This window comes from Dipodomys spectabilis, unplaced genomic scaffold, assembly GCF_019054845.1.
Source record: "Dipodomys spectabilis isolate Male_0828 unplaced genomic scaffold, ASM1905484v1 ptg000060l, whole genome shotgun sequence".
Classification (NCBI taxonomy): Eukaryota; Metazoa; Chordata; class Mammalia; order Rodentia; family Heteromyidae; genus Dipodomys; species Dipodomys spectabilis.
The window spans coordinates 2,095,381-2,113,992 of record NW_024870737.1 but is presented as its reverse complement, the minus strand read 5'-3'; the positions used below and the strand labels follow the sequence as shown (position 1 = coordinate 2,113,992).

At 43.0% G+C, this 18,612-nt stretch overlaps 2 protein-coding genes across 2 annotated transcripts; one reads left to right on the top strand and one right to left on the bottom strand.

Annotated features, from left to right (window-relative positions):
• Nucleotides 1-603: 603 nt before the first annotated feature.
• LOC122108484 (protein BTG1-like) lies at nucleotides 604-1,149 on the bottom strand. The gene has a single exon (XM_042680410.1). It carries the CDS (start codon nucleotides 1,147-1,149, stop codon nucleotides 604-606), a length of 546 nt encoding a protein of 181 aa, XP_042536344.1.
• Nucleotides 1,150-5,939: 4,790 nt separating this feature from the next.
• Nucleotides 5,940-8,012, top strand: LOC122108483 (heat shock transcription factor, X-linked member 4-like). Its single transcript, XM_042680409.1, has 2 exons — nucleotides 5,940-6,428; nucleotides 7,404-8,012. The coding sequence occupies exons 1-2, from the start codon at nucleotides 5,940-5,942 to the stop codon at nucleotides 8,010-8,012; spliced, it is 1,098 nt and encodes a 365-aa protein (XP_042536343.1).
• Nucleotides 8,013-18,612: the final 10,600 nt, after the last annotated feature.

Below are 18,612 nucleotides of genomic sequence, written 5' to 3'. Positions count from 1 at the left end.
CTATCGCTCTACCACTTGTGCCACAGCGCCACATCCGGCTTTTTTCTTTTTGCTTATGTGGTGCTGAGGAATCGAACCCAGGGCCTCATGCATGCAAGGCAAGCGCTCTACCACTGAGCCACCTTCCCAGCCCCAGACTAGTTTTTCTTTATGTACATTTATACATATTGAAGTGCTTGGTAAAGATTTGTAGTAAAGTTTCCAGTACTACTAAGTTTAAAACATTGAGCTTTCCAATAAAGCTCCCTAAATGATTTTGAAAACAAGTTCAAGTGTAACAGTGCAAATTCCTCTGCATGATATATTGCAGAGAAGGGATCTTAGACCTAGATTTTCTTAAGGTGACTGATGTCAAAATTTAGTTAGAATATCTGGTGAATAACAGAAATCATCCTAGAACTTTACTCCATAGTAAGTAGAGTGATCATTTGCTTTAACTTATATGCCATTAAATAATTGAAAGGTACTGCCCTAACTATGGCACGCTTACATCAAAACTTTAACATTGTATCTTACAAAAAATATTCACAGTTCAGTTATGATGGAAATTCCATAATCTATTACCCAAAGGATCCCATGGAAACAAAACTTTTAAATTTCCATTCACTGCAAGATGAGCCATCCATAGACTACACCTTCACTAGAGACAGTCATCATATTGTAGGTTTTGGAAGGGCTTCTGCCCAGGAACATTTCCTCCTTACAGCTGCTTCTGTTGTCTACCATTTGCATGTCGGAGCTGTTCTGAGTGCTCTCTCCTGTGGGTGAGGCCTCATACAGCACACAGATGGAGCCATCTTCTCCAATTCTATAGCACACTTCGTAAGGGTCAATCCAGAGTGTGAGTTCACTTGGGAGAAGCCTGAACAGCTCCTGACTGCTCAGTCCAATGCGCTGGGCAGCCTGTGCAATCAGAGGATCCATTTTATGATTGATGCGAATACAACGATAACCTGATCCCTTGAATGGCATGTCTGGGAACCAGTGATGTTTATAATGTTCTGCCAGAAGCTCCTGAAGTGTCTGGCTGAAGGTGTGCAGCAGGACTTCGCTTGTGAGCCCCTTGGTGCGGAGGAACTTGGAGATGAAAGCCACTGCGACTGTGATCTCGCACATCATGTTGGAAGTTGAGGGGTACAAAGGATTCATTGGAACGGCAACCGCCGGTGGCTCAGGTTGGCATGGGATGGGTGGGAAGACCCCAACAGCAAAGTGGCTAGCCCATGCTCCCTCAGGCACCAGGCAGCTGGGAGGAAAAGAAAGATGCTTTAAGGAAGAGACAGCAACCTTTTATCCTTTGTTTTTGTAGAGTAAAAAAAAAGTTATTCTCAAGACAGGAGGCTGTGGAGATAGAAAACCAAGGAACAGTGACCAGATAACATTACTCAGACTTCCCAATGGCTTGTGTGTCCTGCTTTGTAGCCTCTGAAGATCCCCACAGCTGCGCTTCCATCTCCCACGGGCTCAGACTGGTAGTGGTGCACGGAAGTTGCCCCTGGAGTCTTTTGAAGACTGAGGAGAAGAGCTTTCCTTGTTCTCCAAGGGGCTGAACATGCTAGTGTCTCACAGACACTGAACAAAGAATGGTCAAAGTCCCAGATGCAAACATGCAGAACACAGAGGAAAGAACTCAGGAGACTGGCTTTCCCACAAGGCCTTTCTTTGACTAGACTCCAGAGAGCACTGGGAAGAAGGCTGATGTCTTACACTCCTAATCCTGGTGGACACAGGCCACTCTTCAAACTGAGGAGAATGTTGGCTAAGGGTCTACAGAGGCCACAGAATGGCAGTGTGCATAAGTCTAATGAACACACACAGTTCTGTGCTGAGTGCCACAGTTGTGGCATCCCTGGTCCCTTTCTTCACTACTCTTATGGGAGCTCCCCAGGTACCATCCCTTTTCTGAGTCCTCTGCAGTTCAGAAGCTGGTGCTATCATTTGGCACACATGTCAAAGGCTCATTCTCCACAGTGCCAACACTGCAAGGTGAGGCCTTGTTCAGTGAGGTCTCCAGGTTATAGACACCATGCCCCAGAAGAAACTGTGCAACCCCAGCTGATCAGGTCTCTTCTTCTTCCTGGCTTCTCTTGCAAGTCATTTTCTCCATCACATACTTCAAGCAGGATGTGTCCTCACCAAACCCCCAAAGACATGGGGTCACCTGATCTTGGACTGACAAGTTCAGGCCTATGAGCTAAATAAACTTATCAATAAGTTGTCTCACATATTTCGCTGTATTGCTATGACGCTGACTATCACAGCTAGGAAGGCCACCAAAATTTTGATAATGTTGCCTAAGATGAGACCATCTATGTCAGAGAAGGACAGAAGGGATTTTTAACTGAAAATTCTAGCACCTACCTTGAGAGGCAGACCCAAGGAACTCTGTTTGGTTTCTTAGCATCTAAGTTCACATGCTTCCAGGTACAAGCCAAGTCTTTGAACAAACACTTTGTAAACATGTTTGAAAGCGTCATGATACCTGGTGTGGTGGTGCACATGTGTAATCCGGACTCAGGATGAGGAGGACTAAGATCAAGGCCATCTGGATCACATAGGGAATTTTAGGCTGGCCTGGCATATTTAGTGACACCCTCTCTGAAAAGGAAAACAAAAACAAGAGCACCATGTCCACTGACAAACCTTGTGTCCCGACACAGAATTAAGGAGCCTTCAGCCTGGAAGCACTTGGAGAGGGTCTCCTTCAAATCCTGGTAGCATCTGGTCTCAGCAGAGCAAGAGAAGTAAGACACCTGTTGCAGTCCCCTTTTAGAAACTATGGCTGACCTGAGAGAGGGAAAAGGGTACCACTGAGTGGGATGAGGACTCTTGATCTTTTCTGCTTAGGTGAGATTCCATTGCAGACTCTATCTCTATACAGAGTAAGCTCCAAGGATGAGATGCTAGACAACATGTATCACCCAAACCAGTGACATGGCCAGGCACGGGTGCTTCATGCCTACTATCTTTGCTACTCAGGAGTGTAAGATCTGAGGACCATGATTAGAAACCATAGCTAAGATATGGAACCAACCCAGATGCTGCTCAGTAGATGAATGGATCAAGAAAATGTGGTATATATACACAATGGAATTCTATTCCTCCATCAGAAAGAATGGCATTGCCCCATTGGTTAGGAAATGGAAAAACTTCGAAAAAATTATATTAAGTGAAGTAAGCCAGGCCCAAAGAAACATAAGCCCCATGGTTTCTCTTATTTGCAATATCTAGTATATGTATGAGTCAAGCGGAAAAGGTCAGATAATGTGATGTTAGGAAAATGAACCCTTAGATATGTATTTTAATGTTTTTTTCTTTCATGCATTTGTTTCTAACGCATTTATAAGATTATCTCTTTGTTGCATTGTATGTCCCTCCCCCACAGTATAACCCCTGCTTTCACTATGTTTGATGTCAGTATAACTTGTGGAGGAGATGGGGAAAAACAAGTCGTTTAAGGATACAGGTGGACCTGTTGCAACAATGAGAAGTACAAGGTGTCATATCGAAAACGAGCTTTACAAAGTTGGTGCGGGGGGGGGGGGGGGAGGGGGTTGGGTGGGAGTTGAGGGGAGGCTGGGAAGGGATGTGAAGGGTAAACAAAGGAGGAGGCTGCAATGCTTGATAAGAAATGTACGCATTATCTTGCCCATGATTATCCTGCCCATGTAATTGTAACCCCTCTGTACAGTATGTTCACAAAAAAAAATTTTTTTTAATTAAAAAAAATAAACCAGGGCTGGGAAGGTGGCTCAGTGGTAGAGCGCTTGCCTTGCATGCATGAGTCCCTGGGTTAGATTCCTCAGCACCACATAAGCAAAAAAAAAAAAAAGCCGAAAGTGGCGCTGGTAGAGCGCTAGCCTTGAGCTGAAGAGCTGAGGGACAGTGCCCAGGCCCAGAGTTCAGGCCCCACGACTGGACCCAAAAATAAATAAATAAATAAACCAATCCACACAAGAATTTCTGAAAGACTCTTATCCCCACTTAACCACCAACAAAACACACTGAAAGTGGTAGTATGCTTGCCTTGAGATGAAAAAGCTAAGGCACATTGTGCAGTCTTGGTCCCTATGTGCACACGCACACACACACACACACACACACACACACACACACACACACACACGCACACACACACACACACACACACACACACACACACACACACACTCCTTCCCTCCAACAACAAAGTCAAATGCCCTCTCATCTAGGTGGTTGATGACCATCATTAGTTCTATTGTGGCCTTTTATCCAGCCACACACATGCTCTCGACTTTTCACGTGCATACTGGTGAACTGTAGCTCTGGACTAGTCATGTGTCATCTATCAGTGTGAGTTTGCCCTAGGATAGATTCCATGAAGACTGGACCTCAGAAATGAAATGGAAATCTATGACATTGCTATGGGGATCCACAAATAATTGAGATTTGGAGACAAGCAGAGGTCAGTTTGGATCCCAAAGCACAGCCAAGGCTATGGCCATACCATTCTAGTCCACACCGTGGAGTATCACTATCACAGATGAACAAGATCTCTCCTGTCTTTCCACCCATAGACATTCCACTACCATGGCTACACACTGACCCACTGGCAGCAAAACACACCCTTCCCTTGGCTCCATCTGATTTGACCCATGGAACTAGCAAGAGTAAGTAGGAGAAGCCAAGAGTGGGTTTAAGGTCTGCCCTGGGCAGTGCAGGCCCTACCTATTGGGTAAGTTTCCACCCAGTATCTGTGTTACCTAGGTAACCGGCACACCTGGAGGCAGTCACCTCCACTCCTGCTAGGTCACATCCTAGGCAGCCTCTGGTCATGCCTCTCATCTGACCATAGGAGGGTTCCAGTCCCTGAGGTCACATCTGGATCCAGTTTGGCCATTCCTTTGCTCCACCTGGCCACACCCCTTTCCATCCTTAGTCTGGATAATTCCTGGCCCTTGAGTGGGTCACCTTTCTTTGGCCATGCCTCTCCACCCTGCAGGGTGGGGCAGCAGTTCGGTAAATAAACTTCTTTTTGTGCCTGAATACTACGTGGTGTTTGTTCTGTTCCTTGGCTACCTAGTGAAACCTACCTATTTAACGTAACTTACAGTGGGTAGCTCACACATATAATGCTAGCTGAGATCTGAGGATCACAGTTCAACAACAGCTGGGCAGGAATATCTAGGAGACATTCATCTCCATTAACCACTGAAAAGCTGGAAGTAGAACTGTGCACCAAGTTGCAGAATGCTAGACTTAAGTAAAAAATCTCAAGGACAGCACACAGGCCCTGATCAAGCTCAAGGACCAGCATGAAATTAAAAAAAAAGAAAAGAAAAAGAGTCATTGGATATGACCAAAGAAAGGCAGATATAGGGGGGAGAAGAGAAGAAAAATTGAGTTACCAACCAAGTTCAGGCCAAGCTACCTTAGAGGTACACACACCCAGTGCCTGACCCGATACAGGTAGTCTAAATACTAACCTAGCTTGGTCTTACTGTGGGATGTCTGTTGACCAAAGAAGTGTTGAGATAAAAAGCCCCCCACCATATTCAACAGTGGTAGGGGTGATAGAATTTTGGTCTTTCAACTCAGGCAGGACCAGGCCCTAAAACCTTGACATGCCTGTCAGGAAACAAGAGAATTCACAGGTAATTTCAACTACTGATATGTAGACTTTGAGATAAGAAAGGTCTTTGAGTCCACTGCCCTTATCTCTTCCCTACATTTGAGTAGGGCACCCTGTCCAGATTCTGGCTCACCCCTGTTTGTGACACTACATGACACACAATGACAATGATGATGTCAATGGGAGGTTGTCCCAGCAATGGCACTGATCCTCCCACTTGGCACACATATCTTTGGGGCAGCCCAACAGGACAGAAGACATTTTTGATTTGCTACAAAAGTGAGTAACATTGTAGGGAATACAATGTACCTGGTGCGTGTGTACTTCCATGTGGCTTAATCAGGGAACCACAGGAGCTAAGCAGGATCCACCAGTTGGTGAGCAGATACTAAATGATGTCCCATTAAATTCTTTACCAGATCCTAATGTGCAATTAAGAGAGCCTATGGACGAACCTGGTAACCAAGACATGATACGTAAAGAAGATAATGAAGAGAACTTACAAGCGATAGAGGAAGATCAAGCTGTAGATAATGCTGAAGGGAATATTGATTTCAATGGGCTCTCATTTCCTAGAAAGCTCTGGAATGTAGTGGAGTGCAGGTCATTCAACTCTGTGTACTGGAATGATGAAGGAGACAAAGTGGTAATCGAGGCAGATTATTTTCAGAGGGAAATTCTTCACCGAATAGGTGCAGAAAAGATCTTCAATGAAGACAACTTGAACAGTTTTTTTCAACAGCTTCATCGACATGGATTCAGAAAGATACACCCATATGAACCTGTAGCTCAGTCTCATTTGAGCCAAAGAATAATGGTAAGTTAGAAAGTATATCTGTTTCTTGCTTCCTCTGTGATAAAAATATCTTCATAGGCACCGAGGAAAATTCTTTTTTTTTTTTCAAACTAAAAAGCTTTATTGACATTTAACATAGATGGCATACATTGAATCCATTATAAGTTTATAGTTTGAGTGTTTTATTAAGTTTATATACTTGTGCAACCAGTACAGCAAACCAGATTTAGAACATTTCCATCATCCCAAATGATTCCCTTGCAATTTCTACCCCAGGTCTAGCCCATATATCAGTGAGGTACCTTCTCTCTGTAAAGATTTACATTCCTATCCACTTTGTCTAAATTGGCTCATACAACAATGTGTGTTGCACTGGTGGGTTTTTTTTTAATTTTTTATTGTAAAGATACTATACAGAGGGTTACAGTTACATGAGTAAGGTAATGAGTACACTTCTTATTGAGCATTGTTACCCCCTCCATTGTTTTCCCCCTACCATCCCTTCCCTCCCTACCTTCCCTGAGGTTCTTCTTTTTTTAATTGTGACTAAGTGATCACATAATTTCCCAAATTTCACAGTATTGTGGAATAATGATGCTCATTTAAAGTCAAAAGTTCATTCTAACTTTCCTGGAGCAAATTGTCCAAGGACAATTCTTTCCAAGGACAATTCTTTTAAGAGGAGGTATTAGTTGCTGAAAGAAGAATGGAAATACCTTGAAAGTACAGGCTTTGATACTAAGATTCACCACTCCCCACACACACACACCCTTAGACATGATCTACAGGCAAGAAGAAACAGTGAGAGGTCAGGTAATGTCCTATCCATGTATTGCCATGTCAAACTAGGAAACCTTTCTCTTTAGTGAGCTCATGCTGTAGGGCATGAGTGTGCACATCAATTAAAACTCATGTTCTGCATTTCAAAACGTGATTTTGAAGAGTATAATGAATATTTCATTCTAGAATGTTCTACAATGTTTCTTTTTATTTCAGACATACCGAAACTCAAATTTTCAGAGAGATAAGCCTGAGCTCCTTAACAACATACAGAAAGATCTTAGAAATTCCAGTCTACGAGGGACATGCATACCAATCCCACTCAAAAACCCTGCTGGGCAGGTAGCTTATATGCCAACTTCGAAGAGAAGGAAGTTGCTACCAACGAGAAGCTCCCCACGATTCCATCATGAAGCAAACAACAAAAATAAGGAAGCAAAGAGCGGAGTCGCCAGTGGCCCGGGACCCCGAGATGGCCAGCTACTTCAAATCTGTAGTGTATGGGCTATGCGTAGTTTCCCTAGACAGTTTCCGAGAAATCAAACAGCTCAGGAGCAGGAAGAGAATGAGGAAGCCCCATCTAGGGATGTCGCATTTTCAAGCCGAGGCACTTCTGAAATGGAAGGTGGAGAGTTTTCCAGCATGGACCCAGGGGACCCGGATGGTAGGTTCGTGATGCACATGTACAACAGTTACTTTGATGTGCTGATGTCCACCCTCTCAAAAGTTTCCACAACTGAACCTACTGAAGACGCGGACCAAGAGGGTCCTGCAGACTACAAGTTTGTAGTCTGTGAACAAAGCCATGATAATCCACCTATCTGATTACCTAACTGAAGAACAGGAAAATCAATATGCTCAAAATATGGAGCCATTTTATGTGAATAAAGTAACAACTAAATCCTCCTGTTGATAAAGGATCAACATTAGATTCACGAATCAGTGTTGCATGGCATTTTTCTTATCATTCATATATTGTTGGGGTCTATTGCTTCTCTTTCATGTCTTTAATTTCAGTGGCTTCATTTTGAGGATTGGCAAAGGATTCTGCATGGCATTCTTCAGGGAAAGCCAATGAAGTTCAGGTACCCTGCCCTTTGTCAGATGGTAAGAAGAGAAAAGAGGGTGGTCCTCAGGAGGGTGGCATCTCAAAATAGGTATCTTCAAACAGGAGATTGCTTCCTCAAGGGACATTTCTAGAAAGCTTGGGATTACTATCCAAAGGGTACTACCCAAATACTCTGCGAGCCTGCAAGCTGCCCATCCTGCAAGGAATGGACCACCACTGTCTCCTCACTCACGAGAGGCAGACCATTCCAAAACACCTTGGTACTGTTGTGGAGGGAGGTGGGAATTCTTAGAGATAACAGTCAGTAGAAACTTTTTCTTGATTTCAGACAAAATGAGTAAAAGGTTGTTGGAAGAATAGCAGCCACACTTCATGTTCCAGAAACTCCCTGGGTGTGAACACAGATGAGTGTCACATCACAGTCCTTCAGGGTCACAGGCAGTGGGCTGCACCTTTCCTCAACCTAGCCCAGGTCACCTGACATCACACTGACCTCAGGAGTTCCCAGCTTCTACTTGACACCCTTCTCCACCATAGGATAAATACAAGGGGCTGGGATAGTTTGGGTCCATCCTGTGGATCTCATGGCCTAGGAGGAGACAGAAAGAGAAAGCCACAGGGAGGATAGTGGGCAGTGAGTGATTTGAGAGAGGTCACTGACCCTGGAAGCACAGAGGAGAAAGGGCCTCCTTCATAGCTGGGACATCGCAGCCAAACCACTGGATTTAGTAGAGTGACAGTCTCAGCTCTGCTACTTTGCCTGCCTGTCCTACACCAGCCCCACCCATCCTCTCAGCACCCAAAGGCTGCAGGCGCAGATCTGCTTGGTTCCTACCCCAGAGCTTCTAGGCACACCTCCTTGGTGTCTAACCAGAGCTCATGACTTGGACCAAGTGTGATTCCCACTTGGACCCATCAGTGTCACAGACGTAGGACCTCATGCATCACCACTGTAAATACACCCCACCCCCTCCAACTCTACCAGTAGGTGACTGCCTGCCCCTAAGTATGTGCCCCAATTCATCCAGCTCACACCTCTCTTTCTCCTAATCATGACCTGTATCATCCAGCATGATTCCCAGAATTTCCAGTGTGTCCACAACCAGCATCCCAGCCCCACGCCATGCTGCTTGCTGTCTTAGCCAGCAGCACTCTATCCATACTCAATCTTCCCGTGTCCTGCAACTAGGAGCTTGCCTGCTACAACAGTTGTAGGGCCGTCACAGTGCCCATGGGTCTAAGAGAGGCAGATCATGTCACTCCTCTGCTAAAACCTCCCAAGGCCTCCTGATTAACAGCGATAAATTCAACCCTTCTGATGAAAGCCATCGGAGTCCCTTGTGATCTGACTGTTTCCTCTCCTCCTCACCCCAGAAAATCCCTGCAGCCACACAGACCTTTCTTCCACCTTTGGAACCAACTTTGTTCCTGACTGTTGGCCTTTGAAGGGGGTGGGTAAGAGACTACATAGTGTCACCTTACAATTCCTGTCCAAGTGTGCACCCCTAGTACCTCACAGTGAGACCTGATATAGAGATACAGGCTGTTTCCAATGCAATAGCATGAAACAAAGTCATTAGGATGGCCCACATCCAATATTGCTGACATCTGAGTAAAAGTATGGAACTTAGAGACAGACATGCACACAAGCTAACTACTATGAGAAGATGAAGGCACAGCTAAATGAATACGATGCTTCGCAGATCACAATGTGCCAATGACTGCCAGCCAATCAGCAGACACTAGAAATGGGACATGACAGAGTCTTTCTCTCTGTCACAGAAGAGCGGTCCTTACCAATACATTACCTTCAGACTTCCACGTTTGAGAAATGAAGGGCAAAAAATGTTTCATTTGGTAGATATAAACATGTCTAATCAAGGCCAGCAAGCAATGCGTGAGTGCTCCTTTCATGCCATAGGCACCGGTAGTGCCCCCATTTCCCCATCAAACAGCACAGCAAGCTACATCTGCATGTGCCTTATTTGTTCACTGTCTGTGTTGATGTAACCACTGCTCCACCCAAGGCCACTTCCACCTTGTTGCCACTGTCTGCTACTAGAAATGACATTGTCACTGACACTGCTTGTCTGAAGACATGTTGAAGAGGATGTCCAGGTCCAATGGCAGGCCCATCTAAGCTACTGGCATGTGGCAGCAGCAGAAATCTCACAGACACCTGCCATGTACATTCCAGGGCCAAAGGTGCTCTTTCCTCACAGGCCTCAAGGTCCTGAGACTCATCATTCTACTTGAAGTGACAAAGGATCACCTTTGTCCTTGGATGTGGATTACTTATGGTGTAAGTTTATGCCTCTCCTAGGCCTAGCCACTTCTTCTACTGGGAGATCTGACCAGAAGAGATTTGCCTACTTCCCATTAATCAGCTTCTTAGCTCACTCAAATCTGGCCAAGGTTTTGGGAGGAGCAATGTGGGGCTTCAAAGGATGGGATAGGGATGGCCACGGGTTACCTGAGAAGCTGCAAGGGCGGAGGCCAACTGGGCAGTGTGGTTTTCAGTGGAGAAAGTCTGAGTTTGGATGAAGATAGCATGGGGAGGGTTTCAGGTGGACCAGGGCAGAGCTTCAGTGGTTGTGGTTTGGGATTAGAGAGGGAAGGCCTGGGCTACAAGGAGTAGGCTAGTTAGTAGGAAGATTTACCGTGGAGCTGGGCATGATTTCAAGGGAGGAGGAAGTGTGCAGTGAGGTTTCGAAAAGAAAAGGGGGAGAGTTCCGGGAAGATGGCGGAGGAGAAGCTGGAATTTGAACAAGCTCTCGCATAGAAAGCAGTTTTAGAGTTCCAGTGAACAGTCCTAAGCCAGAGAATCACACCAAGTGAGCCATCACAGGACAGAGAGTTAGACAAGAGAGGGGAAGCCAAGACAAGGAGACATATCTGAGCGCCTGCCAGCAGCCGCTGGGGCGGCGGCAGGGTCGCAGCGGCGCCTGCAGCCGCGGCCATACCTGAGTGCTCACACAGAGAGTCCGGGACGAAGGAGCCAGACACAGCGGGTGAGAGGATTCTACTCAACACCAGCAAGAATCGACAAGGAGCGGACATCTTCATCCTGCAGTTTGCAGACCAGAGAAGACCCAGGATCCAAGGCTCGGCGTGAGTAGAAGCCCGACGTCCTCACTCCTTCTCAGGGAGCAGAGGAGGGAAGGCCACCCCTCCCCCCCCCAGCACCAGTGATCTCCATCTTGGATACCGACAAAGCTCGGAGGAGCTGCTAGCTCCAACTCAGGCCTTGGAATAAAACGAGTCATTTAACAGGTCACAAGAACTTAACGGCGAAGTGACCTGCCAGACTCAGCTCCATCCAGGGAAAAGTCACCCAGCTCAGGCACCAGCCATTGGAGTGGCTTTCCTCACTGGGTAACCAGAGCCAGAGGCTGCCCCTCCCTCTAGCAGCCTCCACAATCAATTGAAAAACAGAAACCCTGAGTATGGCTCCAGGCTGGGCTCTGTGAGTTTTTTCACAAAATAGCCCCAGGGAAAAGCTACTGTTTGTTGAAAGGCCTCAACTCTACCAGAACCTAGCCTCATCACCCCTCTTTTGTGATTCTCAAAGCAGATCACCCTCCCATTAAACTAACCTGGGAGGGGGATCTCAAAATCTTGGGTAAAGCAGAGCATTTTTCTGCCTGTTCGAACAAACTGACTTAAGAAACCAATCAAGCCACAGGACCTCAAGCTGACCAGAGACTCCAACAAGAGGCTGGTTAAAGACAAAAGGGAGATACAGGATTCTTCCCACCCCTCCCAAAAAAATCAAAAAAAAAATCAAAGAACTTTTTTTTTTCTTCTTTTCTTTTTTCTTCTTTTTTTTTTTTTTTGGTACCTTATATATATAAAAAAATTTTTTTCCTTTTCTAAAACTTTTATTAATCTTTAATTTTTGCCTTTTTTGAAAAATAATTGTTTTCCAGTAACTTTTTTTCCCCTCTTATAATTTTTATTTTAGGAATACATGAATGTATGTTTTCCTTTCTTTTCTTGTCTTCTCTCTCTTTTTCTTTCTTTCTTAATTATCTTTTTGTTTTTTGTCTAGCTCTACTGAACTTGTGATCTTTTTTTTTCTCCCTTTCTTATCCTTTTCACCTTTTCCTTTCTTTTGTTCTTCTGTATGTGACTTAACTCTTGTCCTGCACATCCTCAGATAAACCCATAGTTAACTAGTAGACCCTATCCCCCATTGTGTACACACTTAATCCACAAATTTATTACTCAATCCGAAACCTCTGAGACTTAAATTCCTTAATAGCAGTACTACCTCTTTATACCTATATAATATTTTAAGCATTTTTTAAGTTTTTCACATCTCCTCTATCTCCCTCCTGTTTTCTCATTATATTCACATTCCTCTCTAAATAGATGGTCTTTCAATCTCCATAACTATATTAATTTTTACGTTTCTAATTTTTTTTTCTGGTCTCTTTTCATTTCCCTTTCCCTTTCTTCTTTTTCTCTCCCTCTCTACTTGCATCCTACCCTACCTATTTCCTGCATTGAGATTAGGACATAGTTAACTCTCCCTGTGCCTCCCCACACCAATCTATTCCTAATTTTTACCCACATCTCTCCCTAACCCTAAAAATTTCTGGTTTTCCAAATTCTTCTCTGCGGTTCGAAGCCCATTAACATATAGTTGTATGATGTTGAATAGATGTATCTGTTGAACTAGATTGTATCTGTAGACTATTGACTGTATAAATGCAAACGTTGGTTGATGGTTGCCTTAAGATAGTGTTCTAGCACAAAACTGGTGCTATTTTCATCTCAAATGGGCAGAGTAAGCCGAGAAAACACAAGAAAAATGGCAAATCCGGGTATCTCAATTCCCAATCTTGATAATCAGGGGTCAGATCAGATAATGAACAATCCAGAGGAGAGTTCCCAAATAGCTCAACAAACACTGGTGGCAAACATGATAAATGAGAAGTTTGACAACTTACAAAGGACTCTGTATGAGCGTGATAGGGAGAGAGAGGAGGCATCCCAAAAGTTTATACAGGAATATCATAAGCGTGAGGAAGCTACTCAAAAACTGATACAGGATTTGCGTGAACAACTTGAGAATACTCAAAGAGAAAGGGAGGAATGGCGTGAGCAGGCTGAGAACACTCAAAGAGAACTGCAGGAATCCCAGGAACGGGAGGAAAGAGAACTGCAGGAATCCCACAAACGGGAGGAAGCTAATCAAAGAGTAATTCAGGAATTGAGAGACCAGGTAGAGAACACACAAAGATCACTAAAGGCATTCATGGAATCCATTAACAAAGAGCTGAAGGAAGTCAGGGAGACCACAAAGGGAATGCTGAATGGAACCCAACAGAAGGAATGGGAGTCCAAAGAAACCATAACCAATCAATTAAGTGATTTGAGAACAAACACTGAACACCAAATTAAGGAAGTAAAGAAATTCATACAAGACCTAAAACAGAGCTTCAACAAAGAACTTGAAGCCATCAAAGCTGACCAATTAGAAGGAAAAGAGATAAAAAACAAAGTAGAGAGTCTTGGCAGCAGGTTAGACCATGCAGAAGATCGAATCTCAGGGATTGGAGACAGCCTAGATATTATAGAGAAAGAACATACAACCATCCAAGACAAGTCCAAGAAGTATGATAGATCTATCCAACACCTGGAAGACACCATCAGAAGGCCTAATCTAAGGATAATGGGTGTAGAGGAGCACCTAGAAACAGAAGTTAATGGTCTAGGAAATTTGTTTAACAGGATCCTAGCAGAGAACTTCCCAAACATACAAAAAGATAGGCCTATTCAGATACAAGAAGCTTTTAGAACCCCAAATAGACCAGACCAGAATAGGACATCCCACCGTCACATTATAATCCACACAGGAGCAACTCAGACCAAGGAAAAGATCCTTAAAGCTGTCAAGGAGAAAAGGTTAATCACCTATAAAGGGAAACCAATTAGAATCACCTCAGATTTCTCAGCAGAGACAATCAAAGCAAGAAGAGCCTGGAATGATGTATGCCATGCCCTAAAAACAAACAACTATCAACCAAGCATACTGTACCCAGCTAAACTCTCCTTCATAACTGAAGGCCAAATAAAAACCTTCCATAGCAAAGAAAAATTGAAACAATACATCTCCACCAAACCAGCCCTACAAAAGATTCTTAAAGATGTCCTACACATAGAAAACCAACAAGACCGCAACGAAGGCCAAGAAACTGCACCCAAACTGAGAATCCAAGAACCAGAGGAAGAAACCAGTTTTCGCAGCCCCCAAGAAGGTGGATAACATGGCAGGAACTCCCAAATACCTCTCAGTCCTATCTCTTAACGTTAACGGACTGAACTCTCCAATTAAGCGACATAGACTGTCTAGTTGGATTAAAAAACAAGACCCTTCTATCTGCTGCCTGCAGGAGTCACATCTTGCCCGTAAAAACAAACACATTTTCAATGTTAAAGGCTGGAACAAAATCTACCAAGCAAACGGCCCCCATAAACAGGCGGGAGTTGCAATCCTAATATCAGATAAAATAGACTTCAAATTAAAATTCGTGAGAAGAGATAAAGAAGGTCGCTACATACTAATTAAAGGATCTCTCCCTCAGGAGGATATTACAATTCCAAATATCTATTCGCCAAACAATGGAGCACCCAAATTTATCAAAGAAACACTACGTTCCCTCAAATCCCATATAGATCCAAAGACATTAATTGATGGGGATTTTAACACACCACTCTCCCCACTAGATAGATCAACTCGGCAAAAACTCAACAGAGAAACCGCAGATCTAAACAGCTGCATAGATCAACTAGACTTAACAGACATCTACTGAACATTTCACCCAGCAGCATCAGAATACACGTTTTTCTCAGCAGCACATGGAACGTTTTCTAAAATAGACCACATTTTAGGCCACAAAGCAAACTTGTCTAAATTCAGAAACATTGAAGTTATACCTTGCATTCTCTCTGACCACAAGGGAATAAAATTAGAACTCAACACCAAAAGCCACCAAAGAAAGTCCGGTATCACATGGAGGCTGAACAACACACTGTTGAATCAAGAGTGGGTCATGGAAGAGATTAGAAAGGAAATTCAAATGTTCATGCTATTCAACAAAAATGAACACACAAATTACCAGCTCCTCTGGGACACAGCAAAGGCAGTACTCAGAGGCACGTTTATAGCTCTGAGCTCCTACATCAACAAATTGGAGAGATCTGAAACTAGCAATTTAATGACACACCTAAACCTCCTTGAAAAAGAGCAGCAAGATAAACCCCAATCCAGTAGACGGAAAGAAATAATCAAAATTAAATCAGAATTAAATGAATTAGAAGCCAAAAAAACTATAGAAAGAATCAACAAAACAAAGAGTTGGTTCTTTGAAAAACTTAACAAAATTGACAGACCCTTAGCAAATCTTATCAGAAAAAGAAGAGAACACACCCAAATTAATAAACTCAGAGATGAGAATGGAAACATCACCACGGAGACAACCAAGATTCAGAACATTATAAGGGAATACTTCTCAAAACTTTATGCTAATAAGTTTGAGAACTTGACAGAAATGGACCTCTTCCTAGCAAATATTGACATGCCAAAACTAAACCAAGATGAGTTAAACCAGCTTAACAGGCCCATATCAAGCATTGAAATAGAAACAGCAATAAGAGACCTCCCAGCTAAGCAAAGTCCAGGACCAGATGGTTTTACAGCGGAATTTTACAAGGCCTTCAAAGCAGAGCTCACACCAATACTCCTCCAACTCTTCAATGAAATTGAAAGAGAAAGCTCACTACCGAACACATTCTATGAAGCCATCATAACCCTCATCCCAAAACCAGGCAGGGACTCATCAAAGAAAGAGAACTATAGACCCATTTCTTTGATGAACATTGATGCAAAACTTCTCAACAAAATTTTGGCCAATCAACTTCAACAATTCATCCAAAAAATCATACACCACGATCAAACAGGATTCATTTCAGGGATGCAAAGCTGGTTCAATATACGCAAATCAATTAATATTATTCATCACATCAACAGGAGCAAGAATAAGAACCACATGGTTATCTCAATAGATGCAGAAAAAGCATTCGACAAGATTCAACACCCCTTTATGATGAAGGTTTTGGAAAAATTAGGAATCCATGGAACATTCCTCAATACAATAAAGGCTGTATACGACAAACCTACAGCCAGCATTATACTCAATGGTGAAAAACTAAAGCCATTTCCTCTTAACTCAGGAACAAGACAAGGATGCCCACTCTCTCCACTTCTCTTCAATCTAGTATTAGAATGCCTAGCTAAGGCAATAAGACAAGATGCAGACATAAAGGGGATCCAAATAGGGAAAGAAGAAATAAAACTCTCCCTCTTTGCAGATGACATGATCTTGTATTTAAAGAATCCCATAGACTCCACTCCCAAATTACTCAAGCTGATTCAAAACTTTGGCAAAGTAGCAGGTTATAAAATTAACCCCCAAAAATCAATGGCTTTTCGGTATGCCAACAATGAGAAAAGTGTGGCTGAAATTAGGAAAGCAACTCCATTTGTAATAGCCCCACAAAAAATAAAATACCTAGGAATTAACTTAACTAAAGAAGTGAAGGACCTCTATGATGAAAACTTTAAAATCTTGAAAAAGGAAATCAACACAGAACTTAAAAAATGGCCAAACCTCCCATGCTCCTGGATTGGAAAGATTAACATCGTGAAAATGGCAATACTTCCCAAGGCTATCTACAAATTCAACGCAATACCTATCCAAATTCCAACCTCATTCTTCAAGGAAATAGAGGAGGTAATCCAAAAATTCATATGGAACAATAAAAGACCCCGAATAGCAAAAACGCTCCTGAATGGAAAGAACACTGCTGGAGGAATATAAATACCAAACTTCAAACTCTACTATAAAGCCATAGTAATCAAAACAGCTTGGTATTGGCATAAGAACAGACCTCAGGACCAATGGAATAGAATTGAAAACCCAGAAATGAACCTACAGACCTATAGCCATCTAATCTTCGATAAGGGAGCTAAAACAATTGAATGGAAGAAAGACAACCTCTTCAGTAAATGGTGCTGGCAAAATTGGTTAACTACATGTAGAAAACTTAAGCTAGATCCGTATATATCACCCTGCACCAGAATCAACTCCAAATGGATCAAAGACCTTGAACTCAAAGCAGACACTCTGAAAACATTACAGGATGGAATAGGAGAAACCCTAGGTCTCCTTGGCTCAGGCCGAAATTTTCTGAATAGAGACCCGGAAACACAACAAATCAAAGAAAGGTTGGACAAATGGGATTGCATAAGGTTGCAGAGCTTCTGCAGGGCAAATGACATAGCTAGCAAGATCAATAGAAAGCCCACGGATTGGGAGAAGATCTTTACTAGCCATACAATGGACAAGGGTCTCATATCTAAAATATACTTGGAACTCAAAAAATTAAACCCCCCAACAACAAATCCTCGAAGAAACAACTGCCCAATAAATAAGTGGGCAAAAGACTTAAAGAGAAACTTCTCTGAAGAAGAAAGAAGGATGGCCAATAGACACATGAAGAAATGTTCAACATCCCTAGCCATAAAAGAAATGCAAATCAAAACAACATTGAGATATCACCTCACTCCAGTTAGAATGGCAAAAATCAAGAACTCTAACAACAACAGATGCTGGAGGGGATGTGGACAGAAAGGAACCTTACTTCATTGTTGGTGGGAATGTAAACTTGTTCAACCACTTTGGAAAGCAGTATGGACGTTCCTCACAAGACTTCACATAGAGCTCCCCTATGACCCAGCAATCCCACTTTTGGGCATTTACCCTAATGTTTACAAACAAGACCACACTAAAGCTACCAGCACAACTATGTTTATTGCAGCATTATTTACCATAGCTAAGATATGGAACCAACCCAGATGCCCCTCAGTAGATGAATGGATCAAGAAAATGTGGTATATATACACAATGGAATTCTATGCCTCCATCAGAAAGAATGACATTGCCCCATTTGTTAGGAAATGGAAAGGCTTGGAAAAAATTATATTAAGTGAAGTAAGCCAGGCCCAAAGAAACGTAGGTCCCATGGTTTCCCTTATTTGTAATATCTAGTATATGTATGAGTCAAGCGGAAAAGGTCAGATAATGTGATGTCAGGAAAATGAACCCTTAGATGTGTATTTTAATGTTTTTTTCTTTCATGCATGTGTTTCTAACACATTTATAAGATTATCTCTTTGTTGCTTTGTATGTCCCTTCCCCACAGTATAACCCCTGCTTTCACTATATTTGATGTCAGTATAACTTGTGGAGGAGATGGGGAAAAACCAGTCTTTTAAGGATACAGGTG